Here is a 27,385-nt window from a genome sequence, read left to right on the forward strand (position 1 = left end):
GGTGTTCCCAGGGGCCCTCCTACCACAGCCAAACACTGAAAACCACCGGAAACGGCCCATGCACTGACAGACCAGGGCTCAGCATCAGAGCAGGAGGCAAGGGCCGGGGAGGGCCAGGTGACAGCTGGTGCCAATGACCAGGAGGGGAGGAAGCTCAGGACCCCCATCACTACAGGAGGAAGCTCAAGACCCCCAACAGAACAGGGCTCAGCAACAGAGCAGGAGGCACGGGCCGGGGAGGGCCAGGTGACGGCCGGTGCTGATGACCAGGCGGGGAGGAAGCTCAGGACCCCCGTCACTGGGAGAGGGTCACGTACAGACACTAACCCTAAGCGTGAGTCTCCATGGATTTTTACATCACACAGAATTGTAGGAAGGTGTGGGGTGCCTGCTGCTGGGTGAGCAGAGAAGGCGCGGGGGTGGGAAGGGCCTGCTCCATCCCAGGTGAGCCCACCCGGGCAGCCAGGGACTCCCTGAAGACCGGGCAGCACTGTGGGAAGGGGCCTGGACCCTCGGGGTGTCCAGACTGCCCACGTTCTGTTGGACTGGCTGCTCCAGGACATAAAACCCTGGTCATCAGTCTTGATAAAGCCAGTCCACGTCTGGACCACAGCCTGGGTAATCGCTATTTTAATGCATCCATTAATCTTGTACTACTTCCAATCTCTTCACCACATCACAATGTTTAAAAACCTGGACACTTGACCTTGAGCTGGCCTAACTTCCACGGACCCAGAGCAGCAGGGTGGGGTTGGGGGGGATGCGGATCTGGGGAGCCTGGGGTCTGTGTGGACCGGCCCCACCACCAAGAGGCCTTCAGGCCATCATGCTTCCCCCTCTTTCTCTCCAAGTACTCCCAGGGGAATCAGTTCTACTCTAAGCAAAAATCGGAGCTGATACTTTTTTCCAAAAAGGAGAAAACAACAGTAAAGTAAACTGGCCCCTGTCGGACCCCACCGCGGGCAGCTGAGGAAGCGCCTCCTCCCTGGAAGATGACGGAGCCACTGAGCGTTTCCTAGAGGACGGGGGAGGTCTGCACGGAGCCGGCCTCCTGACAAAGCCCCAGGCTGGCCACAGGCTGTGCCCACAGGGTCTCTCCCACCCACAGTTATCACCTGGCTTCCAGTCTCTGCGATTTCTTCCAATTCTGAGAACAAGTTTAAACCCATTAACAAAACCGATTTCAAGCCAAATGAATAAACGGGAGGCCCTTCCACAGGCGGTTTCCTCTGATTAATATTTATGAGAGCAGAAGCAACCGAGACCCGGGTGACGCGTGCCCCGGCCCAGGATCTCTCTGGGGTTTGGGTGAGCGTGGGGCTCCCAGCTCATTCCGTCATCAGAACCTGCCTTCAGGGAACAAGATGACACCAGTTGGCAGCTCGCCCGGCTGGTGCTTCCAGCCAGGCCCCAGGCCCTTGTGAAGGTGCTTGTAACGCGGTCATTCTCACTGCAACACCCACTCACCACAGATGGCCATTTCCTTGCTGCAGCAGCATCTGCAGATCCCTAAGTGGCAAACCCACAATGCTGACCCCAACACCCGCTGTGCCGTCGTGAGAAGCAAACACTGAGCTCAGCTGGGGGATGGTGGGTCGGCCCTGGTTCTAGATTTGCTTCTGACCCCTTCACCCAACTTCAAGAGGTCAGGTCTGCCATCCACTAAATGAGGACGAAGTTCTCTCAGGAGGAAAGACTCTCTCAGGGATGCTGAGATAGTCCAGGGAGGTCTGTGCGTAAAACACTCAGAAAAGCACAAAGCCTCCTGCAAGCACACCGGTGCCAGTAACGCTGTTTCAGGTCCAGGACAGACGTGGGGCGCGGGTCCACTCAGGCTCCCTCCCAGGCTCAGGGCGCGTTCCAAAACAGCCCCACCCGGCTCGACTGTGGGGTCACTCCTGAGTCGGGGGCGGCAGAGACCTCTGCTGTTACCCAGCCGCCAGCTGACCCTCTGCAGACCCGCCCTGTGAAACCTGTGCATCCAGTGTCCCAGGCAGGCAGAGGCTCCTGGGGGCGGCCACGGCTCCTGATGGCGTTTCCCCAGCTGCCCCAGGGTGGAGCCGCACTGGCTGGAAATCAGCCCAGTGGCCAAGCTTAGGCCACAGAAACTGATTGCAAGTCAACACAGCTCGCCCAGAGCTAGCTGCTGAGCACTGACCAACAGAGCACTGGCCGAACCACTGAAACGAGGCCCCACACGGTTACCCATAGACCAAAAATAAAAGCTTTTTAAAAATACAAACATATAATCTCTAGGACTCAAGTTTAGTATAAAATTTTGCTTTAAAAATACAGACGTTTGTGCTTCTCACAGTGGCATGACTGTGGGCGCATCCCAGCCTCTGGTCACACCGCGCACACCGCTCACCCGGCCTCTGGTCACGGCTAAAAACATCAAGAGCCCCAGTGTCAGCTCCCAGGCTCCTCCAACACCTCCGGCGAAACGAACCAAAACTGAAGGAGGATTTAGCACATTTCTCTCAAGATTGCGGCAATTCTAGACTCAAAGTCCTACAAGCAGAGAAGGAGCAGCCATGAAAATATGTTAAAACTTTAACACCCTCCCTGCTGCAAACCCACAGCCGTCCTCAAGAGCGACAAGCAACTGTCTCCATAAGGAGCCGCTTCAGGGTGTGAGTGTGGGCAGGGTGGGTAAGCAGAAGCCCACGCCTGGGACAGCTCCAAGAGGGGCAGGCTGACGTCACACAGAGCCGAGAGGGCACGTGCCCACATCATCTGCACTCAGCAGGGGAGAAGGCGCATCTGCAGACGGGGCCACATCGCAGTCCTGCACCCAACGCGACATGCTACAATCACCATGGCAACTGGATGGGGCAGGGGCTGGGAGAGGAAAGGATGCCCACTCTGAGCAGTGGACGCTTCCTAAAGCACAGAAATGCAGACACAGGGCTCTCGAGGAAGACATGGTCATAGCCTCAGAAAATCCAGATTCATTTGAAATGAGCTAATTAGAACTCCAATCTTGGCTTTGAGAGACAGCTCAGATTATCCAACCATCTAACAGTTGACAATGACAAACTGGGGGAAAAAATGTTATTTTAAATATTAATGCAGGAAAAAAACAGGTTGCCATAAGTATCTTAAAAACCACATTTTTAAGCATTTGAAAGGAAAAGAAAAAAAACTGCAAGGCAGGTACCACTTCAATAAACAGCTCAAACAGGGAAGCATCTTGGCCCTGACAAAGTCTACTTGGCTTAACTTGCTCCACTCAGGCCCCCGACGCACCTGCCCAACAGCTCTCTTCTTTACGTCGATGATGCTCTTAAGTAGACACCAAGACCTAGTACTTATAAGACCAAAACCGAAACCAGAGGATCGATGAGCAGAGACTCAGGCCAGAAAGGAAGCCCTGGTGGGCATGGGGGGGGGTGGTTCTCATGCCCTCACCCGCCTGCACGGAGCCCAGCAGTGTGGCCCACTGGACATCACCATGGCAAACCCTGACCCAAGGGAAGGAGCCACAGCGCCTCCCGACTGCACATCCACCAAGAAGCCGTCACGCGCTGAGATCACGGGCGGACCCAGGACCCTGGGCCTCACAGGAGACGCTGTCCATAACTGGCGCCTCAAGGTAACTTTCCCCACAGAACGCCCTAAACAGCCCTGGTTGGGATACAATGGAAAACGTGCAAGCAGGTTTCATCTGCTAGACAGTTCATTATCCTCTCCTGTGTTTATAATTAAAGACCGTGAAGAGTTAATTGGGCTAACTGGTAAGTCAGTCTGGAAACTGGTGCAGAAGGAAGAAATAACATTTCAAAAGCATCTTAAGACACACACGCACCCCAACAGGGTGCTCCCCTCAGAGGTGGCATTCCACTGGGAAATGGCAATGCCACCTCCCATCTCCCCTCGTTCTTCCTTGGGGAGGGGGACTCCCGGGTGGGGGATGGGTAGGCAGGGGGGCAGGCTGGGAAAGAATGGGCTGCTTGGCTGGAGGGTGTGTCCCATCAGGGGCGTGTCCTGATAGAAGGCGTGTCCCGCAGAAGGAGGCGAAGGCCCCAGAGGCACTGTCTAACTGCCCCCTGGGACGAGCACTGATGGAGAGCCGGGAGCGGCTGCTGCAGCCGCCTGTGTGCTCTGGGAGCAGGGGACGCAGCAGGGACCTCGGACAGCACCCCAAAACCCGAAGCACATGGATGCACTCTGTGGGGCCGACCGAGTTCCGCAGTGGCGGCGGCACAGGCTAGGTGAGGCTGCTCGGCAGACGGCAGTCTGCTGGAGCGTCTGGGATCAGGGCACTCACCCCCGCCCTATGCAGAGTGGACCCTCAGGAGCTTGCCTCCTTAGCCCCTGACCCCAGGGAAGGCCACAGACAGCAAGGTCTGGAGCTACACTTTTACGCAAGGGGAGTGTCCTCTCTTGTTTACTCAGAACAATAAAACACCCCGGTCCCCTCCAGGACTGGTTACTGTGGTGACAAAACACACCAGATCCGAACACGAGGGTCACACCAGCCGTGCTGGGAGCCACCCATGAGACGCAAAGAAGCGAGTCATCAACCTCCGACACAGGGGCATCTCTAGTCCCCCAGAAACGCCCGCCCAGGAGCAGGAGGAGGCGGCCCAGGGGCTCCCTGGGAATTCAGGGCCCGGAGCCGCTGAGGGGAGGGGAACGAGAACTTGCCTCCTGCAAGGTGGCCCAACAGCCACCCCAGAGGCGGAGACGGAGGAAAGCAGGGCACTTCCCGGGGCAGCTTCCTGGCTCCTGAGCTGCGATGCAAGGGTAGCCAGGTAACGAGGAGTGAGAAGACCGGTCCTGCAGGAGCCGAGCCTGAGGGACAGCAGCAAAGGGACCCTCGGAGCCCAGGGCGCCTGCGGGCACGCCAGCTGCGTGCGCGTGCGGACACGTGTGTGTTCCTGTGTGTGGCAGCCGCTCAAATGGAGCCGCATCAATTGCAACTCATCTCCAGTCATTCATGTGAGGCTCGAAATGGCATTTTTTTCCTGTTAACATGCCAAATTAAACTCTGCTTCGCACCGTTTAACTCAGTAATTAATCCCCATTCATTCCCCTGAGTTGTGATTAACTGGGATCTGGGAGGGGAACAAGCCTCCCAGCCACACACCTCTGGGCAGCTGTGGCTGGAGCCAGGTCCCGCCCGCAGAGCCGTGGACCCACGCCCTCCCGGGACGAGACAGGTGAGGCCCTTCCGTGCGCTCCCTGCTAGATCTTTCTCGTGAGGAAACGCCTGGCTGCGGTGAAAACATTCCCACAACTCAGTGCCCCAGGCCAGCTCAGGCTGTCTGCAGACCAGTGGCGGGGACGAGCCCTCCCTCTGGGCCCGGGCGGCTGAGGCAAAAGCACTCGCATCACTACTCAGGGCTCACGTCCCCAGGCGCTTGTCCACCTGATGCTTTCCTGGGCCGGGACACAGCCTCTTCCCCAAGCCCCTCCTCTGCAGAAAGAGCAGGGCACCATCAAGACCCAGGACATAGGGAAGGGAGGAGATGAGCCTGAAAGGCCGAGGACACGGCTCGAGAATGTGCTTCCTTAGAGGAGTCGCTTCTCTGGTGCAAACAAGTGGACTCGAGGGACAGTTGAAAACGCCCCCAGGTTACAGATGCCACCCCTCCATCTGGGCAAACTGCAGACAGATGGACACAACTTCTCTCCCATGATTCAGGAACTTTTCAAGGAAAACCCCTCTCAGAGGACGTGAGCAGCATGGATCAGGACAGCAGCCGGGTTGCCCCAAACTGACAGACTTCAGAATATTCAAACCCTGCACCCCCTCCTGGTCCTGGGGGCACATGACTGGTCTCATCTGCTGTCTCCACCACAGTAAGGTCAGCGAGCGCTTTGTAGGGAGGAGGGGGCTGGCCCCCAGCCGTTGTCTCCCAGCACAGGGTCTCCTCAGATATGCCCCAGCGTCTCGCAAAGGCTGCAGCCTAACCCTGAAGAGCTGCTGCAGGGCGGACTCGCCGGAGCAGACCGTGAGGAGGGCCCACTGGTGAGGGCCAGACCCACCGGCTGGCCTCTGTATCCTGCTGACAGAACAGCGCTGGGAAGGCCACAGCCGTAGCATCCCTAACCAAGCGCCGTGAGCCTGAGATGCATCCAGACAACTCATCACCAACTCTACCTCCTTGGCGTCTAGAAGCCCAGTCAGGATATTATCATCCAGGGAAGCCGACCATTTCTCAGCACTGCTTTTATCACCTCAACAGCAGAGGCCAAAACGGGAGCGTGACCTTCCTGAAACAAGGTGGGAACGGCTCTCACAAAGCGGGCTTTGTGAAGCCATTCCATGGGAACCCCATCAAGCTTCAAAGTCAGCCTTCAGAGCCGGTGGTGGGGAACACCGAGCAGCCCCTCCACATGCTGCTCCTCCCAGAGCCAGCAGCCACCAGCGCTGAGTCCCGGAGCCTCCGCCTGCGGCCTGGGGTGTCCGGACCACAAGCCCTCGCCAGGCTCTCGGTTCAAGGCCCATGATTCAGACCACATCAATTCTATTGCTCCGACCTAATCTGTTTTTCAGACTGGCTGTACTTTTTCATAGTCTCCAGGTTGTTAAATTAAAGCTCCTTCCTATTCTGTCTTTCCAGTGCAATAGAACAGAATAGCCCCATTTATCAAACTTGCCGAGACATACTGGGTGCACAGCAGCTCACAGCAGCTCACAGCAGCTCACAGCAGCAGCTGGCAAACTCCACCTGTGGTCACCAAACATTAACATGGAGAAAAGTGTTCCGAGAGCTTCCGACAAAGTTACTGATTTGGTCTGCTTCTTTTGAGAAAGCTTCAGAAGGAAAGAAGAAGGGGGAGGGAGGGAGGGAGAGCGGTCGTTTACAAGCCTGGGGGTCCGTGCCCTGAGGACCAGAGGCCGCGTGTTCGAGACCCCAGAAAGGCCAGCTCGAGAAGAAGGTGGGCTGCCCTGAGAGCTGACCCAGGCTCCTCCCAGCTCGGAGGCCCTGCCTGCCAGCCCCGTGAGCGGCTGCCGTGGGACAGACGCCGTTCCGTGAGCCGGGTGCTGTCCTGGAGGCCCTTCCCAGCCCCAGCCTCTGCTCCTCCTCTCTGGGCCTCCTGCAGTTCATCACTGGACTTGGGGAGCTGTTCCCTGCCCAGGTTCTCGCCCCGTTACCACCCACAGTGCCAGCCCTAACTGAACGCAGTCTGTCCTTCTGCCCACCCACCTCAGACACCCAGCACGTTTCTGCCGAGAAGCTCCCCACTGCGGCCAGAACAGGGTCCGTGGCTCCCCAGGGCTGCTCTGGGCGGCAGCTGGGGGCTGTGCCCACTCAGTCGGCGCCCACGGCGGCAGGCCCGAGCCAGACCTGCCTCTCAGAATCAGCTCAGCAGATGCTGCAACATCTTTATTAGATGAGTCTTATTGTAAAAGTAACACAGGACCACTTTAATAAACGAAGGGATGCAAAGGGACTTCAATGTCCGTTAATGCCCCCCACATCCCCGGCCACGCTGAGCCCCGCAGCCTCACCCGGGGTCACGAGCCGGGCCAGCACCTTCCATCCCTGCTCGCTGCTGTCCCCTCGCTTGGTCAGGCCACAGTGGGCCCTCAACTGGACCGGAGGAATATCAAACACCGGCTGTCTCCATAAGTCAAGGCCCACGTGTTTCTGTTTACACTTAAATTGCCTTCTGTTTCCACATAACTCAGAGCTACTCTGTTACATAACGTCAGCACCCTCCACGCCAGGGAGGCAAGTGGAGGCTCGGGGGAAGGAGGGCCCGCGGGAGCCCGCTGGGGACAGGGGAGGCTCCGAGCTGCAGCGTTCACGCTGCCAATCCACCCGAGCCTGCACTCACACTAAACACACACCTGTTTCTTTTAGAATCCAACTTCACCAAGTCAGGGCAGACGATGCTTTTTTTTTAATAAATTATTTTTTCAAAAGCTGCCTCCAGATAAAAGCTTCACGAGGTGTAAGCAGGAGGAGCCGTGCTGGGGCCCAGCGAGAGGCCCACCCGTGCAGCTGTGGTGAGGAGGTGCTCAGGCCGGCCAGTGTGCAACGGCCCGACCTGGGTGGGCTCCCATCACACAGCTGCTGCAGCCTCCAGCCCAGGTCAGTACTCGCCACAATCTGCAGAGTTCTCCCCACAAAGAACGAACACAAAACAGAGCCGTCCAGCCCATCGGCGTGGTACCCAGGGCACGTTCGCCGTGAGGACGCACACACAGCTGTCTCAGCCCCCCGTCCACGGGCTCCGAGTGGGACTTTCTCGCCAGGACGCTGGCCTAGCTGCCCCTGGGTCTTGGCCTTCAGGCCCTTGACAGCGTGCCTGGGGGCCTGGCAGACAAGCCAGCTCGGAGGTGGTGGGGCAGAGGCTGCACTGGACCAAAGGGTCCCAGGGGCACATCCCACTCATGGGCTCTGCCCGCAGGCCCCTGGTTGGCACAGAGAGCTGGGTGCATCTGGGGCACCCACGCAGGCGGGGAGGATGCAGCTGGAGGCAGGCAGGGACAGAGCCCACCTTGCAAACACTCACTGCTGGGGAGAGGCGACCCCGTCTCACACTGGGCCTCACAGCACGCCTGGGGCCCTGCGTGCAGAGGGCCTGGTGGGCGCTCTGGCCTGACCCCCGTCAGTGCCTGAGGTGCCGAGGCCAATGTCTGCACGCGCTCGGAAGAATCAAACATGAGCCCACCCAGGACCCCCCTGCGTGTAGTGAAGCCAGCCTTGGAGTCACCATGGGCTGGCACTTACCGTTCACACAGGTCTCAGCAGGTCTGCAGAGGCCATCTTCAAACAGGCAGCCTGGGAGGAAAAACAGAGGAGAGAGAGTCAGAGCCTCAGTGCGCCGTGGGCCACGGCCCTACTGGGCCTGGCGTCCAGGGGGCCGCACGGCGCTGGGGGCCTGCTTCGCTGAGAGGACGCTGGGCATTGGAAGCCAGGCCACACGCCCCTGGCTCGGGTCGGGGGGAGGGAATGAAGCAGGGCTGGCTCCCCCCGGGAGGACGATCAGTCATCCTGTTCCTCCGTCACCAGGAAGGCCGTCCCCCTCCTGCTGGGAGGCAGTGGTGAGCCCGTTGGGGGCACCTGCATGGCAAGTTCCCCATGGGGCCAGGCCCACCGTGCTCTGAGCGCAACACCACTCAGGCAGCATCTCTGGGCCTCTGTCAAAGCCCCTGTTCTTCATGCTCATGGCGTGCACCAAGGTGTCACCAGGGCACACGGATGGCAGAGGCAGATGGACGGAGGCCCGTGTGCTCCGTGAGGAGACCAGACGGGAGGTGAGGAAAGCGCTCACCCACAAGCGGGGCAGGGGGAGCGCACAGAGGGGGACTTGCTGCCTCGCTTCCAGGGTCGTCTGAAATGCAGCCCTGGGGCCTGCTGAGGCCAGTCAGGAGGGTGTGAATAACGGGAACAACACTCAGAGCGCCGCTTAGGGTGCCCCCGGTGTAGCCACACCTGCTGCGGCAGGAGCAGCTGAAGCCAGATGGTTCTGGAATGTACACGTCTGTTTAAGAGCACAGAGCCTGTGCTCAGGAGCAGCTGAAGCCAGACGGTTCCGGAACGTACACGTTCGTTTAAGAGCACAGAGCCTGTGCTCAGGAGCAGCTGAAGCCAGACGGTTCCAGAATGTACACGTCCGTTTAAGAGCACAGAGCCTGTGCTCAGGAGCAACTGAAGCCAGATGGTTCCGGAATGTACACGTTCGTTTAAGAGCACCGAGCCTGTGCTCAGGAGCAACTGAAGCCAGACGGTTCCGGAACGTACACGTTCGTTTAAGAGCACAGAGCCTGTGCTCCTGTGTCTCCAGCTGACACTCCTGCTCGGCCACTGAGGCCCAAGTCCACAGTCACCCAGGGAGACGCCCTTCACTAGGCCGGTCCGCTGCCTCGGTGCAGGCGTCCATGGCAGAACTCTCCACACTGTGTTGTGATGTCAACCCGAGGGCAAACCTCCCTGAACCGGAGACTCTCGAGGTGAGGGCCCACAGAAATGTAGCTTCTTGTCCTCCACCGTCGCCCGAGTGGCTGCCTGTGTCCGGCCGACGGCAGATGCTCGAGAGTCAGTAGAACAGCAGCAGAGGAGGACAAGTGGAAGGGAGCTGCCAGTTACGGGAGACTCACCCGGGGGCGCTCCTCACAGGGAACCTCTCTGAAATCCCACAGCTGGAGAGCTCATTCCCCTGGGCAGGCATGGCCTGAGGAAGGCCCAGCTCTGCAGAGGAGGCAAGCACGGTGCCAGGACCAAGGGCACGAGCCTCACAGAGGGCGGAACTGCCCACACTCACAAGAATAAAGGAGTCTCCCCCGCCCTGTGACAGCTTTACACATCCGCTCTTACAGCCCCTTTGCCCCAGAGGAGAAGCCCTCGGAGGGAGACCCCAGGCACAGACGTGCCGTGAGCCGGACGCTGCCCGGGGCCCCAGCTCCAAGCAGAGCTCCATCCTCCTGAAGTAACAAACCTCGTGAGAACAGCATTCCTTCTCAGTCCAGTCTCAGCGCACGCCTTCACCGCCTCCCTCATCCGTGCACAGACCCCCATGCCCTGCTCCCTCTTCTCAGAGCTCCGCTCCCTGCTCACTCTGCTCTCCCTGCAGAGCCCAGCCAAGCGGAGGAGAGGATAACACCTGGGGGGAAGCCAGCGAACACCCCTACCCGCCCAGAGACAGCCAGGCATGGGGAAGCCTAGGGAGACTGACTCTGCTCTGCTTTCCCCCAAAGTAGCGACCTTGAGGAGGTCCCCCAGCTCCTCTGGTCTTGGCACTGTGAGCAGTGAAATCAGGCCAGGGTAGCTGACCTCCACCCCACGTCCAAGGACACCGGAGGAGCCTCAAAGAGACGGTAGGAGGGGCACAATCACGTTAAAAGTCAAATCCCATACCCGCCGTGTGGGTGACCCACAAACTGAAGAACAGTAATATCAAGGAAGTTCTCAAACTGTTGCAAATGCTCTACACCCCACAGCAGACTTCTCAAGCTGGGGATCCAGCCAAGGGACTGGGGATCCCCGGGAATCTGACTTGGAGGAACAGTGGCATTTGATTACAGAACTTGCACAGGACTGGGAGAAACAGAGAGGGTACAAACAAAACCAAATGCACACCAGGACCCAGGGGAGAGGAGCACTGACCCCACAAGGGACTGAGCCAGGCCCGCCTGCGAGTGTGCGGGTCCCTGCGCAGGCACGGGTCAGTGGTGCCTGCCACAGGTCACAGGCACTGGCGGCATCAGTCCTGGGAGGTGCGTGTTGACGTAAGTCCTTTAGGAGGCTGCCACTGAGCCCTACCACAGAGCTGTGGACTCCAGGACTGGGTTGCCTCGAGCCAAACAACTAACAGGGATAGCTCCACCAATCAGCAGACACGTGGAATAAAGATTTACTGAGCATGGCCCTGCCAACCAGAACAAGATCGAGTTTTCCCCACAGCCAGACCGTCCCATCAGGGAACGTGCATAAGCTATTAATCCTCATCCATCAGAGGGCAGACAGAAGAAGCAAGAACTATAATCCCACAGGCTCCAGAATGAAAGCCACAGTCAGAGAGCTAACCAAAATGATCATGTGGATCACGGCCTTGCGCAGCTCAATGAAGTTGTGGCCATGCTGTGTAGGGACGCCCAGGACACACGGGCCATGGTGGAGAGTTTCTGATAAAACACAGTCCTCTGGAGAAGGGGATGGCAAACCACTCCAGTGTTCTTGCCTCCAGAACCCCATGAACAGTATGAAAAGGCAAGAAGATAGGACACCAGAAGTGAGCCCCTCAGGTCAATAGGTGTGCAAAATGCTGGTGGGGAGAGCAGAGAAATAGCTCTAGAAAGAATGAAGAGGCTGGCGCAAAGCAGAAACGATGCTCAGTTGGCTGGTGGTTAAAGCCCAATGCTATAAAGAACAATATTGCACAGGAACCTGGAATGTTAGGGTCACGAGTCATTTAAATCGGACACGGTCCAGCAGATGACAAGAGTGAACATGGACATCTTAGGAATCAGTGAACTAAAATCAATGGAAATGGGCGATTTTAATTCAGATAACAATTGTATCTACTACTGTGGGCAAGAATCCCTTAGAAGAAATGGAGTGGTCCTCACAGTCAACAGAAGAGTCCAAAACACAGTATTTGGGTGTAATCTCAAAAACAACAGAATGATCTCTGTTTGTTTCCAAGGCAAAGCATTCAGATCATGGCAATCCACATCTATGCCGCAATCACTGATGTCAAAGAAGCTGAAGTGGACTGGTTTTATGAAGACTTACAACATTTTCTAAAACTAACAAAAAAGATGTCCTTTTCATCATAGGGGACTGGAAGGCAAAAGTAGGAAGTCAAGAGATACCTGGAATAACAGACACGTTTGGCCTTGGAATACAAAATAAAGCAGGGCAAAGGCTTTGCAAGGAGAATGCACTAGTTATAGCAAACACCCTCTTCCAACAACACAAGAGACGACTCTACACATGGACATCACCAGATGGTCAATACCAAAATCAGATTGATTATATTCTTTGCAGCCCAAGATGTAGAAGCTCTATCCGGTCAGTAATAACAAGACTGGGAGCTGACTGTGGTTCAGATAATCAGCTCCTTAGTGAAAAATTCAGACTCAAATCGAAAAAGTAGGGAAAAGCACTCGGCCATTCTGGCGTGACCTGAATCAAATCCCTGATTATACAGTGGAGGTGACAAAGAGACTTGGGGGTGAGATCTGGTAGACCAGGTGCCTGAGGAAGTATGGGCAGAGCTTCATAACACACTACAGGAAGCAGCGACCAAAACCATTACAAAGGGAAAAAGATGCAAGAAGGCAAAGTGGTGGTCTGAGGAGGGCTTACAAATAGCTGAGAAAAGAAGAGAAGCAAAAGGCAAAGGAGAAAAGGAAAGATACACTCAACTGAATGCAGAGTTCCAGAGAATATCAAGGAGACATAAGAAAGTCTTCTCAAGTGAACAATGCAAAGAAATAGAAAATATTAGAATGGGAAAGATTAGAGATCTTTTCAAGAAAATTAGAGATACCAAGGGAATATTTCATGCAAAGATGGGCTCAATAAAGGACAGAAATGGCAAGGAATTAACAGACGTAGAAGATATTAAGAAGATGTGGCAAAAATACACAGGAGAACGATATAAAAAAGGTCCCAATGACCCAGATAATCATGACGCTGTGATCACTCACCTAGAGCCAGACATCCTGGAGTGTGAAGTCAAGTGGGCCTTAGGAATCATCACTACAAACAAAGCTAGTGAAGGTGATGGAATTCCAGTTGAGCCTTTTCAAATCCTAAAAGATGATGCTGTGAAAGTGCTGCACTCAATATGCCAACAAATTTGAAAAACTCGGCAGTGGCCACAGGACTGGAAAAGGTCAGTTTTTATTCCAATCCCAAAGAAAGACAATGTCAAAGAGTGTTCAAACTACTGCACAATTGCACTCATCTCACATGCTAGCAAAGTAATGCTGAAAATTCTCAAGCAAGGCTTTAACAGTACATGAACCGTGAACTTCCAGATGTTCAAGTTGGATTTAGAAAAGGCAGAGCAACCAGAGACCAAATTGCCAACATCCATTGGATCATATAAAAATCAAGGGAATTCCAACAAAACATCTACTTCTGCTTCACTGATATGCTAAATCCTTTGACTATGCGGATCGCCGCAAACAGTGGAAAATTTTTAAAAAGATGCAAATACCAGACCACCTCACCTGCCTCCTGAGAAACCTGTATACAGGTCAAGAAGCAACAGCTAGAACCAGACATGGAACAACGGACTGGTTCATAACTGGCAAAGGAATATGATGAGGCTGTGGGCTTCTCCAGTGGCTCAGCAGTAAAGAATCTGCCTACAATGTGGAAGCCACAGGAGACATGGGTTTGATCACTGGGTCAGGAAGATCCTCTGGAGGAGGGCACAGCAACCCACTCCAGTATTCTTGCCTTGAGAGTCCCATGGACAGAGGAGCCTGGCGGGCTACGCTCAAAGTGTCGCAAAGAGTTGGATTGAAGTGACTTAGCACAGCAAGACAAGGCTGTATATTGTCACCCTGCTTTATTTAACTTATATGCAGAGAACATCATGCAAAACCCTGTGCTGGATGAATCACAAGCTGTAATCAAGATTGCCAGGAGCAATATCAACAATCTCAGATATGCAGATGATACCACACTAAAGGCAGAAAGTGAAGAGGAACTAAAGAGCCCTTGAAGAGCGCGAAAAAGGAGAGTGAGAAAGCTAACTTAAAACTCAACATTCAAAAAACTAAGATCATGGCATCCAGTCCCATCATTTCATGGTAAATAGATGGGGGAAAAGTCAAAACAGTGACAGATTTTCTTTTCTTCGGCTCCAAAATCACGGTGGATGGTGACTGCTGCCATGAAATTAAAAGACGCTTGCTACTTGGAAGGAAGGCTATGACCAACCTAGTGAGTGAACTCGCTCAGTCGTGTCCGACTCTTTGCGACTCTGGGCACTGTAGCCCACAAGGCTCCTCTGTCCATGGGATTCTCCAGGCAAGAATACTGGAGTGGGTTGCCATTTCCTTCTCCAGGGGATCTTCCCAACCCAGGGATTGAACCCAGGTCTCCTGCATTGCAGGCAGACCCTTTAACCTTTGAGCCACCAGGGAAGAGAGCATATTAAAAAGCAGAGACATTACTTTGCCAACAAAGGTCCATAGAGTCAAAGCTATTTTTTTTCCAGTAGTCATATATGAATGTGAGAGCTGGACTATAAGGCTGAGTGCTGAAGAGTTGATGCTTTTGAACTGTGGTGCTGGAGAAGACTCGAGAGTCCCTTGGACTGCAAAGAGATCAAACCAGTCCATCCTAAAGGAGATCAGTCCTGGATGTTCTTTGGAAGGACTGATGTTGAGGCTGAAACTCCAATCCTCTGGCCACCTAATGCAAAGAGCTGACTCATTAGAAAAAGACCCTCATGCTGGGCAAGACTGAGGGCAGGAGGAGAAGGGGGAAACAGGGGATGAGATGGTTGGATGGCATCACCAACTCAATGGACATGAATTTGAGCAAAATCTGGGAGTTGGTGATGGACAGTGAGGCCTGGCGTGCTGCAGTCCGGGGGGTTGCAGAGTCGGACACGACTGAACGACTGAACGACAGCGCAGGCTGCTCAATGACCAGAGGGAGAATGCCTCGGCTGACCACCAGGAGCCGCTGCCAAGGGCCTTGGAGGTTCCCGGGGCTCAGGCCGTCGTGCCCGCTGCCGGGCCTTCGGGGCGGCCCCTCTCCGTTACTGCCTGGGAGGATGGCAGTGCGTTTCCTGTGCCCACAGAAGACCTCAAGGAAGGCAGGGTGCAGGGGCGAGGGCAGGTGCCCGCTGGGGCCAGAGGCTCGCTCACGGTGAGAACTGAGTGAGTCACGTGCGAGTGGCGGCGACGTTGCCAGGACAGGCAGCAGGAGATGCGTTATTCACTCCCCAGCCCGCTCGCCGCCTGCTGACAGCCAGGTGGGGTCTGAAGAGCACGTGCCGCACAATTCACTCCTGATCACCAGCCCCGCAACAAAGACCTGCTCAGCGTTCACCCGGCTTGGTCCATCCCGGGGGCTGGAGAAGACACGTGGCAGAGACCTCGAAGTTTCTTGGTTCTCAACAGCCAGAGCACATCTCTCCCAGCCAGGACACTCGCTGATTTGACCGCTAATTTACTTGTGTTGCTACTTGTGCTAAAATTAAGAAAGACCATACTTCATTTTAAATATAAGCCATAAATCACCAGGAGAAAAAGAGAGGTTTGTCTGCCAGAGCTTGTTTCAGACACACTCCTGGCCGAGGTCCACATACCCCCCGACCCCCACTCACCATTGCTGAAGCCGCAGCCTCAGGTCAAGTGCAAGGATGGCCTCGGGGCCAGGGGTCACTCTGAAAGCAGAGTTAAATCTGGGAAGAAAGCCCAGGCTGACTCACTGTAAGGACGTGCGCCACCCTGTCCCAGAAGGTTGGGTGGTGTGAACACAGTCCCCTGACCCACCCTGTCCCTGAAGGCAGTGTGAGCACAGTCCCCTGACCACCCCTGTCCATGAAGGCAGTGTAAGCACAGTCCTCTGACACCCCTTGTCCATGAAGGTGGTGTGAGCACAGTCCTCTGACTCCCCCCTGTCCATGAAGGCGGTGTGAGCACAGTCCCCTGACTCCTGACATCCACAGATTTCCCTTGGCTTCAGAGCACATGCACGTGAGCATGCAGGAGACACACTCACAAACAACAGACACACACACACGCGACACACACTGAGCTTCAGTGTGACATCTTCCTCCGCCCCCTCTGAGCTCTGAGCAGGGTCTCATGACCATCCTGCAGTGCCTTCTCCCGCTCTCGTCAGAGCTGCAATCCACCTGTTCTCCCAGGCGGGCCGCCCTGCCTCTCACACCCCTCACTCCCACAGGCATTTGGGAAGGGTTTTGTCCTGTGTGTGATGGAAGCAGTCCATGTGAGCTGGACCCCATCGCACTGCTGGCTGGAGACTCACTCCCGCCTGCCCTGGCCTGTCCTCTCCACTGCAGTGCCCCCACCCCAGCGGGCCCTGCTAAGGGAGCCCCCAAGCCCAGCCCCCAAACCCCAGCCCCTCTGCTCCAGCCTGTCACCTCCGGGCCTGGCCTTCTCACCCAGCCTGAATCAAAACAGCTCGCTCCCCTCCCCCAGGGCTTCTAAAAGTGCCGAGATGGGCATAAACACACACTGACATAACACAGAGGCTTTATGACTGAAAAATGTAAGAAAAAAATGAATGCAAAGCAAATCATCTCACCAGAAGGAAAACAGTTTCCCTCTCACACAGAACAAGAATGGGAGCAGTGGTAATGCATCATCTACAAGGCAACAGGAAGAGTCTCAGAAAGCAAGATATTCACACCCAGTTTTGTTAAGCTGAGAACTGATCACGCTCCTCAGCCAAGAACGGTTTCTATCGCAGCCAAAGAAAACTGCAGTGACATCGCCTGGCACAGGGCAACGTGGGGCGTGCGGATAACAAGTACGTCGCGGTTTCCCAGCAGCAGTTCTCCCCAGAACGTCTCCTCACACATGCGTCTTCCATTTCTCCATCGCCTGTCCCTTCCCCTGGGTGAATGATATTGTGCAGCCCTCTCAATACCCCGTATAGCTTGTTCCCAGCTGCCGTCCGATGAGCGCTGCGACCCGGCCCCGCGTCGGGCGAGTGCCGCGACCTGGCGGTCCTAGGACAACACTGCGCTGCGCTGTTCCCGTTTCACAGATGAGGAAACCAGGACTCAAAAGGAATAATCACCCGTGTCCAGAAGCCCAGTCTGTCTCTGTCCCAAACATGCTCTTCCCCACAACCCCACGCCTTTCCGGGGAAGAGGGTGTGTGCTCACCACAGCTCCTGGAGCAAGCAAGGCCACGGGACTTTCACTGGTGGAGGCAGGTCCAGACCTCAGCCGGGCTCCTCAGGCCGCCCCCCCTCAAGCCGCCCCCACCCTGCGGCCCTTCTTTCCCCTGTGCAGGGGGCAGACCTGGGGGAGGAGAGCGGTCTGCGCGTTATTCCACTGGTGACCAGCCAGCCGGGGGTGCGGAGGGCCGGAGGGAGGGACGCAGAGGGCGGGCACTGACACCCTCGGGGGCCCTCTGCCGCACCCCCATGGCGACACCCCTGCAGTGGCTCTGCCCCCAGCCCAGCGCCTGGGGAGCAGCTCCTGATCCAGCAGGGAGGAGGGGAGAGCCGCTGGTGTGCCTGGACTCGGGGCCATCAGAGTCCTGCAGACCAGGGAAGGCACGGCAAAGCCCACCAATGCACCAGGGACCAGGAGGCCAGGCTGAGGCACGTCGGACAGCGGACACTGGGGAACCACAGGGATCAAGAGGCAGCCAGCCAGGAGCAGGCCCGCCCAGGGCACGCGGAGACCTGGCCGGTGGGCAGACAGCTGTTTGGGCTGTGGGTTTTGTTGGTGTTTTTCAGGTTTGGGTGTTGATGTTGACTGGCAAATCTTTCACTTGTTCTCCACTCATCTGGGCCATTTTTCTTTTCCAGGAGCTACTCCTTGCCTGTAAACATCAAAACAGCAGCAGCCTAGAAGCTGTATACACGTGTGGCCTCTGTATACGATGCTTCATGCCTGAACCAAACTGTGAGCAGCTGAACCCCAGCGGGGAGCAGGCAGGCGCCCCCAGCCCCGTGTTCACAGGCTGGGGGACTCTCAGGATGGGTTCTGGGGCCTGTCGGAGCAGAGCTGGGCACAGGTCCCCGGGCCCTCATGATGCCTGCACAGGTGGCAGGCAGTCCAGGCCTTCCCAGGGGCAGGATAGGCGCTGGGTAAACCAGCTGAGCTGGCTGTGAGGAGTGCTCCCCAGCTCATGAAGGAGCTGGACAAGAACTCTCCAAGGCCTCCCTCCTGGACCTGAGGCATCTACTCTCAGCCCGAGGCTCAGCCGGCCCATTCGCTCCCATTATTCAGAGCTGGGGCACCGACACAGCGGCAGGAGGCATTCAGTGTAGCACATTCCCCCTCACCCCATGACTGTCCACCCTCCTCCGGAGGCTGGACGCCCATGTGTCTGACCAGCCACTGGGCAGCGTGAGGGGCCCTTGCTGAGGGCAGAGGTCCAGGGCAGGGCCTGGTGGGCCAGGCGCCGATGGTCCCCTCTCTCTCCGTGGCTGCCAGGCTCGTGGTGGGGGACCACCCTGGAGAGCAGAGAGGCAGATGCACTGGGCCTGCGTGGTGGGCGCGTCCTCCACGGCTGCAGTCCCGCCCCAGGCCGCAGGGACCACAGGAGCGTGTGGACCAGCGCTAACCCACCTCGTAGAATGCCTGTCAAGCCCGGCAGAACAGAGCTCGCAACAGGAAGCGGCCGTCAGCCGGGCGGGATGAGAGCTGTCCCCTGGACACAGGCCCAGGCCTGTCGTCCTGAGGCCCGTGGCAGCTACCTGCACTCACGCGCCCGCCCTCTCCGCTGAGCAGTTACCCCCGGCCCCAGCTGGAGGGCGGTACCCGGTGCAGCCCCGGTGCTCACACGGGGGGCACAGGCCTGTGAGCGCGAACGCCGGCCTCTCAGGACAGACACTCAACCCCTCTCAGTCACAGTGTCTAAAGAGGTGTTTTCACCACAGCTGTAGCGGCGCTGGCGGGGGAATGCGGCACACACGACAGCCTACACACTCTAAAACGGCAGGACAGAAACTTGCCTGTCCCTCACTTGCAGACGCCCCTGGCACAGTGACCCTGCTCCAACACAGTCCCAGCCCCCTGCCCACAGCCCCGCCCTCAGGGCACGGCCACGCCCTGGGCACACGGTCATGCCCCCGGCACAGCCACGCCCCCTGTCCACAGCCCCGCCCTCAGGTCACGGCCACATCCCCAGCACACAGCCACGCCCCCTGGCACACGGCCACACCCTGGCAGCGATGCTGTGTCTGCCCGCTAACCCTCAGGAATCCACACACCCTGGGTAGCAGCCTCCCCTTATCAACGTGCCTTCAATGCCAGAGCCTAAACGCCACTTTCTCGAAATGTCTCTCGTGGAAACACTAAGGGCTTGAAGCCCTGAAGTTCTGTGAATCGCCCTGCATCCTTTTCTAGGAACTCCATCGGCAGAGAAGGTGTGAGGCTGAAGAGATGCCCTCTCGAAAGCCATCTTCATCCGTAATATTCCAAGGGGAAGCGCAAGGCCGGCTCCGCCCCATCTTCTCCCCATCTCAACCCCAGGCGCAGACCCCACACAGGCGCCCCTGCACCCACTGTGCTGCTTCTCGATGTTTCCATCAGATCAAAAGCAAAAACATGTTTCAGGGCAGGGTATCCAGGCAGGAGCAGAAAACCACTTCCACGTAAGAACCCCCTTCTCTTGGAACAAGACTCTGGAAAACAAGCAAGAGATTAAAGAGCTGCAGCCCAGAGCGCACAGCCGAAAATGGTGCTCACTTGGGCGGCGAGGGCACCCAGACCTCAGATCAAAGCCAGAACGGAGGCTTCAGAGGCCAGGGGGAGAGCGAGGGGAAGGGGAGACAGCCGCCCACGACGGCTGGGAGGAGCCGCCGAGGCAGACCTGCTCCCACGGCCTGCACACCCCCTCCCCCTACCCGTCCACCAGCTCCTTCCCTTCCCAGGCGGTCAGGCCAGGCCCTCCCTTGAGGGCCTCTTCCTGTGGCAGACCTGGGTGGCCGGCTGCGCCGCGGGCAAAGCACACCTAGGGCAGTAACTCAGCCCCACACGCCCGCTTCACCAGGACGAGGTGGTTTCTGAGTGGTACTGAGTCTCTCCTAGCTTTCTGTCCCCAGACAGGTTTTCTGAAACGCAATAGTATCTTCCAAAAAATGAATGTTTGCTGAATTATTCTTTTGGATTTAGAAAGCATTTCTAAGCTTGTTTCCATAGACACAAAAGTAAAGCAAAGCTGTGAAAAAAAAATAAGAAGGAGCCTTGAATGTCAGATACCGGGGGTACAAATAGCCGCTGCGTTAGGAGGAATAACTGGAACCCAGAGACCCCGGGCTTGCAGTCATGAGCCAGGCCAAGTGCAGCAGCTCCATGTGAAGGAGCGGCGTGGAGGGGAGAGCAGCTGTTAGAGACAGACGCAGCGGGTGGGACGTCACGCAGGCGCAGGGCCGGCCCGCAGGGCTGCGGGGTGCTGCTGCTGCGCTCCGGCTCCGTGAGAGAGGGAAGACCAGGCCAGTGATGCAGCGATTCCTCACATACCGGGCCCGCGCAGTCGTATGAAACCCCGGGACCCTCCTCAGGAAATCTATCTCACTTTGCCATCACCACATGGTAGAACACACGGTTCTCAAGCCTCAGAGCCTGTGAATCATCCAGGGTCCTGGTAAAATGCCACGCTGACTCCAGAGGCCAGGTGCGGATTCCAGGTTTCTTCATTTCCAACAAGAAGCAATGGCATCGCATGTAGAAATGATTTTAATTTAAAATTTTGAATCAGCCTACTATACTTTTATCTATTTTGAATCCGAGAATAATGGCTTTACAGTATTGTGCTGGTCTCTGCCTTACGTCAACATGAATCAGCCACAGGCATTACATGTTCCCGCCCCTGAAGCCCCGCCTACCCCCGCGCCCTCCCCCTTCCCGCCCCCCGCACCCCGCCCCACCTTCCAGAGCCCCAGGCTCCTCACAGAGCACCCACTGAGCCCCCTGGACCACACAGCAACTTCCCATCAGCTAGCTATACTACATACACTGGTGATGGATGTTTTCAATGAATACCCTGTTACTAAGGATTGTATTATAGCGTAAATGTAACAAACTATGGTGTATTCTTTGGATCCAAATTCTGTATTTTCCCATACGCCAAGGGATACGCCTTATTCAAATTACCATGTATGAGCTATGAAAGGAAAGTCATGCATCAATTATTGTTTATGAGTATCTTAAGTTCAATTTTCCCATTCTGTTGTTTTCCTCTATTTCTTTGCATTGATCGCTGAGGAAGGCTTTCTTATCTCTCCTTGCTATTCTTTGGAACTCTGCATTCAGATGCTTATATCTTTCCTTTTCTCCTTCACTTTTCACTTCTCTTCTTTTCACAGCTATTTTTAAGGCCTCCCCAGACAGCCATTTTGCTTTTTTGCATTTCTTTTCCATGGGGATGGTCTTGATCCCTGTCTCCTGTACAATGTCACAAACCTCAGTCCATAGTTCATCAGGCACTCTATCTATCAGATCTAGTCCCTTAAATCTATTTCTCACTTCCACTGTATAATCATAAGGGATTTGATTTAGGTCATACCTGAATGGTCTAGTGGTTTTCCCTACTTTCTTCAATTTAAGTCTGAATTTGGCAATAAGGAGTTCATGATCTGAGCCACAGTCAGCTCCTGGTCTTGTTTTTGTTGACTGTATAGAGCTTCTCCATTTTTGGCTGCAAAGAATATAATCAATCTGATTTCGGTGTTGACCATCTGGTGATGTCCATGTGTAGAGTCTTCTCTTGTGTTGTTGGAAGTGGGTTTTGCTATGACCAGTGCATTTTCTTGGCAAAACTCTATTAGTCTTTGCCCTGGTTCATTCTGTACTCCAAAGCCAAATTTGCCTGTTACTCCAGGTGTTCCTTGACTTCCTACTTTTGCATTCCAGTCCCCTATAATGAAAAGGACATCTTTTTTGGGTGTTAGTTCTAAAAGGTCTTGTAGGTCTTCATAGAACCGTTCAACTTCAGCTTCTTCAGTGTTACTGGTTGGGGCAGACTTGGATTACTGTGATATTGAATGGTTTGCCTTGGAAACGAACAGAGATCATTCTGTTGTTTTTGAGATTGCATTCAAGTACTGCATTTCGAACTCTTTTGTTGACCGTGATGGCTACTCCAATTCTTCTAAGGGATTCCTGCCCGCAGTAGTAGATATAATGGTCATCTGAGTTAAATTCACCCATTCCAGTCCATTTTAGTTCGCTGATTCCTAGAATGTCGACGTTCACTCTTGCCATCTCTTGTTACAACACTTCCAATTTGCCTTGATTCATGGACCTGACATTCCAGGTTCCTATGCAGAATGGGAAAGACTAGAGATCTCTTCAAGAAAATTAGAGATACCAAGGGAACATTTCATGCAAAGATGGGCTTGATAAAGGACAGAAATGGTATGGACCTAACAGAAGCAGAAGATATTAAGAAGAGGTGGCAAGAATACACAGAAGAACTGTACAAAAAGATCTTCGTGACCCAGATAATCACGATGGTGTGATCACTCACCTAGAGCCAGACATCCTGGAATATGAAGTCAAGTGGGCCTTAGAAAGCATCACTATGAACAAAGCTAGTGGAGGTGATGGAATTCCAGTTGAGCTATTTCAAATCCTGAAAGATGATGCTATGAAAGTGCTGCACTCAATATGCCAGCAAATTTGGAAAACTCAGCAGGGGCCACAGGACTGGAAAAGGTCAGTTTTTATTCCAATCCCAAAGAAAGGCAATGCCAAAGAATGCTCAAACTACCACACAATTGCACTCATCTCACATGCTAGTAAAGTCATGCTTAAAATTGTTCAAGCCAGGCTTCAGCAATACGTGAACCGTGAACTTCCAGATGTCCAAGCTAGTTTTAGAAAAGGCAGAGGAACTGGAGATCAAATTGCCAACATGCTCTGGATCATCGAAAAAGCAAGAGAGTTCCAGAAAAGCATCTATTTCTGCTTTATTGACTATGCCAAAGACTTTGACTGTGTGGATCACAATAAACTGTGGACAATTCTGAAAGAGATGGGAATACCAGACCACCTGACCTGCCTCTTGAGAAACCTGTATGCAGGTCAGGAAGCAACAGTTAGAACTGGACATGGAACAACAGCCTGGTTCCGAATAGGAAAAGGAGTACATCAAAGCTGTATGTTGTCACCCTGCTTATTTAACTTATATGCAGAGTACATCATGAGAAATGCTGGGCTGGAGGAAGCACGAGCTGGAATCAAGATTGCCGGGAGAAATATCAATAACGTCAGATATGCAGATGACACCACCCTTATGGCAGAAAGTGAAGAGGAACTCAAAAGCCTCTTGAAGAAGGTGAAAGAGGAGAGTGAAAAAGTTGGCTTAAAGCTCAACATTCAGAAAATGAAGATTATGGCATCCGGTCCCATCACTTCATGGGAAATAGATGGGGAAACAGTGTCAGACTTTATTTTTTTGGGCTCCAAAATCACTGCAGATGGTGACTGCAGCCATGAAATTAAAAGATGCTTACTCCTTGGAAGGAAACTTATGACCAACCTAAATAGCATATTCAAAAGCAGAGACATTACTTTGCCAACAAAGGTCCGTCTAGTCAAGGCTATGGTTTTTCCTGTGGTCATGTATGGATGTGAGAATTGGATGGTGAAGAAGTCTGAGCGCCGAAGAATTGATGCTTTTGGACTGTGGTGTGGAGAAGACTCTTGAGAGTCCCTTGGACTGCAAGGAGATCCAACCAGTCCACTGTGAAGGAGTTCTGCCCTGGGTGTTCTTTGGAAGGAATGATGCTAAAGCTGAAACTCCAGTACTTTGGCCACCTCATGGGAAGAGTTGAGTCATTGGAAAAGACTCTGATGCTGGGAGGGATTGGGGGCAGGAGGAGAGGGGATGACAGAGGATGAGATGGCTGGATGGCATCACCTACTTGATGGACGTTGAGTCTGAGTGAACTCCGGGAGTTGGTTATGGACAGGGAGGCCTGGTGTGCTGCGATTTGTGGGGTCGCAAAGAGTCAGACATGACTGAGCGACTGAACTGAACTGAACTAAGTTCAATTTTAAGACAGATGTATATTTAAACATATATTTTAATTTAATCAGGATTAAAAAGGCAAGAACCGATCCTATGGCCTGATGTTTAGAATTCTCACACTATGAACTCAAAAACATCAGATGTCTATTTCAGATAATTTTTTTATTCAGTTTTTAAATGATGAGATAGCAAGAACGTTTGGCATTTCCCTGATGGGTGAGTGGTTAAGAATGTGCCTTACAATGCAGGGGACACAGGTCTGATCCCAGGTCGGGGAGGTAAGAGCCCACATGCCCCAGGGGAACTGAGCCCTCGGGCCTCCACAAAAGGTCCTGCATGCCACAGTGAGGGTCCTACGTGCTGCAACAGAGATCCGACAGTCAAAGAATTAAACACTAAAAAAAAACACTTTGCTACATATGAGTGCTTGTCCAGGAGGGACACGGGGCGCTGAGCGTGGTCTTCATGCCAAACGCGGAAACCCGGATGACACGGCTGTCACTGCAGGTCCTTCCCGCACGGACGCCGCCACACTGGGGACAGACACACCAGGAGGACGGGCTGGGGTCGAGGAAGGGTGTCTGCGGGGTGGCTTCTGTGCTCCTGACATTGCATTTCCGCCCTGCGTCTCCTGCAGCCTGCTGTCCAGCGCAGGTCCAGCTGACACGGCGGAACAAAGAACAGCAACTGAAGATGGTGTCACAGTGAGACGAGCGTGCAGCGTCCAGCTCGCTGAGACGCGGGCAGGGCGCAGGCCACGGTGTGGCAGGGCCTCGTTCAGACAGGGCCGCGAGCTGAGAGAAAGTGTTTCCTGTCTCCTCTCTTCAGTTTAGTTAACTTCCTCTCCAATCCTTTCCTGGCCATGCTGCAATCAGCCGAATGCCTGCCTATCTGAGCACTGTGCCTGCCGCGGGGCCAGCAGACGCTCCCTCAGCTCAGGCCCACACGTGGTGCCCCCAGCCCCGCGCGAGATGTCTGGGCCCACTGCGGGCGTGAGCACAGCGCCCTCGGCCGGGAACCCGGCCCCGCCACACAGGTGCCTCCTTATCACAAGTGACGTCCAAGAGGCTGGCGCTGGCTCTTCCAAACCCTCCTGCCAAGTCTGGGAGGCAGGAGTCCTGGAGAACAGGTCTGCCGGGCACTGCTGGCTTTCTTGCCCCAACAACGTAAAGGAGCGGCTCGAGCACACACCTGCTCTGCGTCTCAGGAGGCAGCAAAGCTGAGCGCTGGAAAGAGACGACCCAAGCGATGCCCACAGAGAGGGTCTCATGCTGGAGCAGCCACAGCCTCCCAAACAAGACTCGTCACTGGACAAGGCCCCCAGCCCAGGCCAGAGCCAGCCCAGCAGACGTCATCCGTGATGAGGTGGAGCCCCGTGTCGGGACAGCTCCGAGTATTTCAGCATTCTATTCTGCGGAGTGTGATTTTATCTGCTGGGTACTTCCTTTACTGACCTTGCGATTCTGAGCATCACGCAGAGCAAAGCTTCTCTCTTGAAACAAGACAACTGTGCAACAGGCTGCCACAGGCCCTGGTTCCAACCCGCCCGTCCTGTCGCCTGCACCCGTCAGCGCCCGGGGTCTGAGAGGGGCACTGCAGGCTCCCCGGGGCATGCAGGCCATGGCCACAGGCCGCTGCAGGCCAGATGCTCTTGGGACCAGCCCACCCACCTGCTCCCGCCTCCTGTGGCCGTGCCACCCCACAGCAGCTAAGCACACCTGTGACAGACGCTGTGGCCTGAATGTGTGAAAGTTGCTCAGTCGTGTCCAACTTTGCGACCCCAAGACTATACAGTCTGTGGAATTCTCCAGGCTGCAATACTGGAGTGGGTAGCCTTTCCCTTCTCCAGGGGATCTTCCCAACCCAGGGATCCAACCCAGGTCTCCCGCATTGTGGGCAGATTCTTTACCAGCTGAGCCACAAGGGAAGCCCAAGAGTACTGGAGTGGGTAGCCTATCCCTCTCCAGAGAATCTTCCCAACCCAGGGATTGAACTCAGGTCTCCTGCATTGCAGGCGGATTCTTTACCAACTGAGCTATGCCATTATTTACAGAAAACTTAGGTGGCTGAGTCCCTTAAAAGGGAAGCAGGCTGCTCTAGGACCAGAAGGAGGTTAGAAATCGGGCTTAAAAGACGGGCAGGAACCAAGACAAGACACCTCCAAGACCCACCCAGGGATGCAGCTAACCCAGAGAGCTGCTCAGGGTGGCAGGGGGCACCAGCTGGCCTCGCCTCAGCCAAGCGGCCTTGTGTCCCCAGCACAGCTCACACGGGGCAGCCCCATGCCCCCAAGCCTGGATGCCGTTGCCCAGCAACCCATGGGCCGTTCTGGGGGCCCTGACACCATGGACTCCAAGCTCACTTAGAACACAATCCGTTTTCTTTTCACATTCGCAGCTGAGCCACCCAGCTAGCCCATCCTGTACTGTTCCCAGCACTGGCCTCTGGACCCCAAGAGCCGACTCTGTCCCCACTCTCATGGAAACTCAGTCTTGCTGAAGCCGCAGCCTAAATCTGGAGCCTACCCATGCCATTCCATCCTCTCTGCAGCCCTCCCAGCTGGGATCCTACACAGATTTAACAAGCAGGTCAGGCCGTCCCAGCCATATCTACGTCTTAGACCAGCAGGGTCGAGCCAGGTCCTGCCCTGGATGCAGGGCCACGTCCAGAGCGGTCTAACCACCAGTGTCTGTGGTGAAAAAACTGCCCCAAATGCCCACACGAGCCTTCTGCGTTGCTGCAGCTCTTTGACCCCGAGAGCAGGACCGCGGACTCTTCCTCCAGAGGAGGGGGAGACCACAGTCAGCGAGCCACGGGCCCCCAAACTCTGCCCCACGGGAGGTGCAGGAACTGCGAGTCCGTGCTGTGATTCAGGTCAGGGACCTGGCATCCTCGCCATTTCCCCTTCTACCGACCAGAGTTAACAGGTCAAGATGGGGCTTCCCCGGAAGTGCAGTGGTTAAGCCTGCACGCTCCCATCGCAGGGGACACAGGTTTGATCCCTCATCAGGGAAGAACCCACATGCTGCGTGGCACAGCCAAAAAAAGTCGAGGTGACGCAGAACCAAAGTTGAGCGTCACCGCAGAGAGCAGGACCAGAACTGCGCACATTCCCGCACGGAATCAGGAGGAATCGACTCTGGAGACTTCCCACCCCGTTTCAGTCTCCACGGCCTTGCTGACATCTCTGTTACGGGTTCTGCTGACAACATGCTCTAGGAGAGGGCAAGCCGCCAACCGGCATCCCCCAGGCACGAGCTC

General features: G+C 55.1%; 1 protein-coding gene across 3 annotated transcripts in view; it reads right to left on the reverse strand.

Annotated features, from left to right (window-relative positions):
* Positions 1-27,385, reverse strand: part of PTPRN2 (protein tyrosine phosphatase receptor type N2) — a 599,207-nt gene that overhangs the window by 518,926 nt on the left and 52,896 nt on the right. For all 3 annotated transcript variants that reach the window (XM_061415339.1, XM_061415340.1, XM_061415341.1), the window contains exon 2: positions 8,694-8,744. In XM_061415339.1, the coding sequence (XP_061271323.1) occupies positions 8,694-8,744 (51 nt within the window). The remainder of the gene's footprint in view (positions 1-8,693; positions 8,745-27,385) is intronic.

Source organism: Bos javanicus, chromosome 4, assembly GCF_032452875.1.
Source record: "Bos javanicus breed banteng chromosome 4, ARS-OSU_banteng_1.0, whole genome shotgun sequence".
Classification (NCBI taxonomy): domain Eukaryota; kingdom Metazoa; phylum Chordata; class Mammalia; order Artiodactyla; family Bovidae; genus Bos; species Bos javanicus.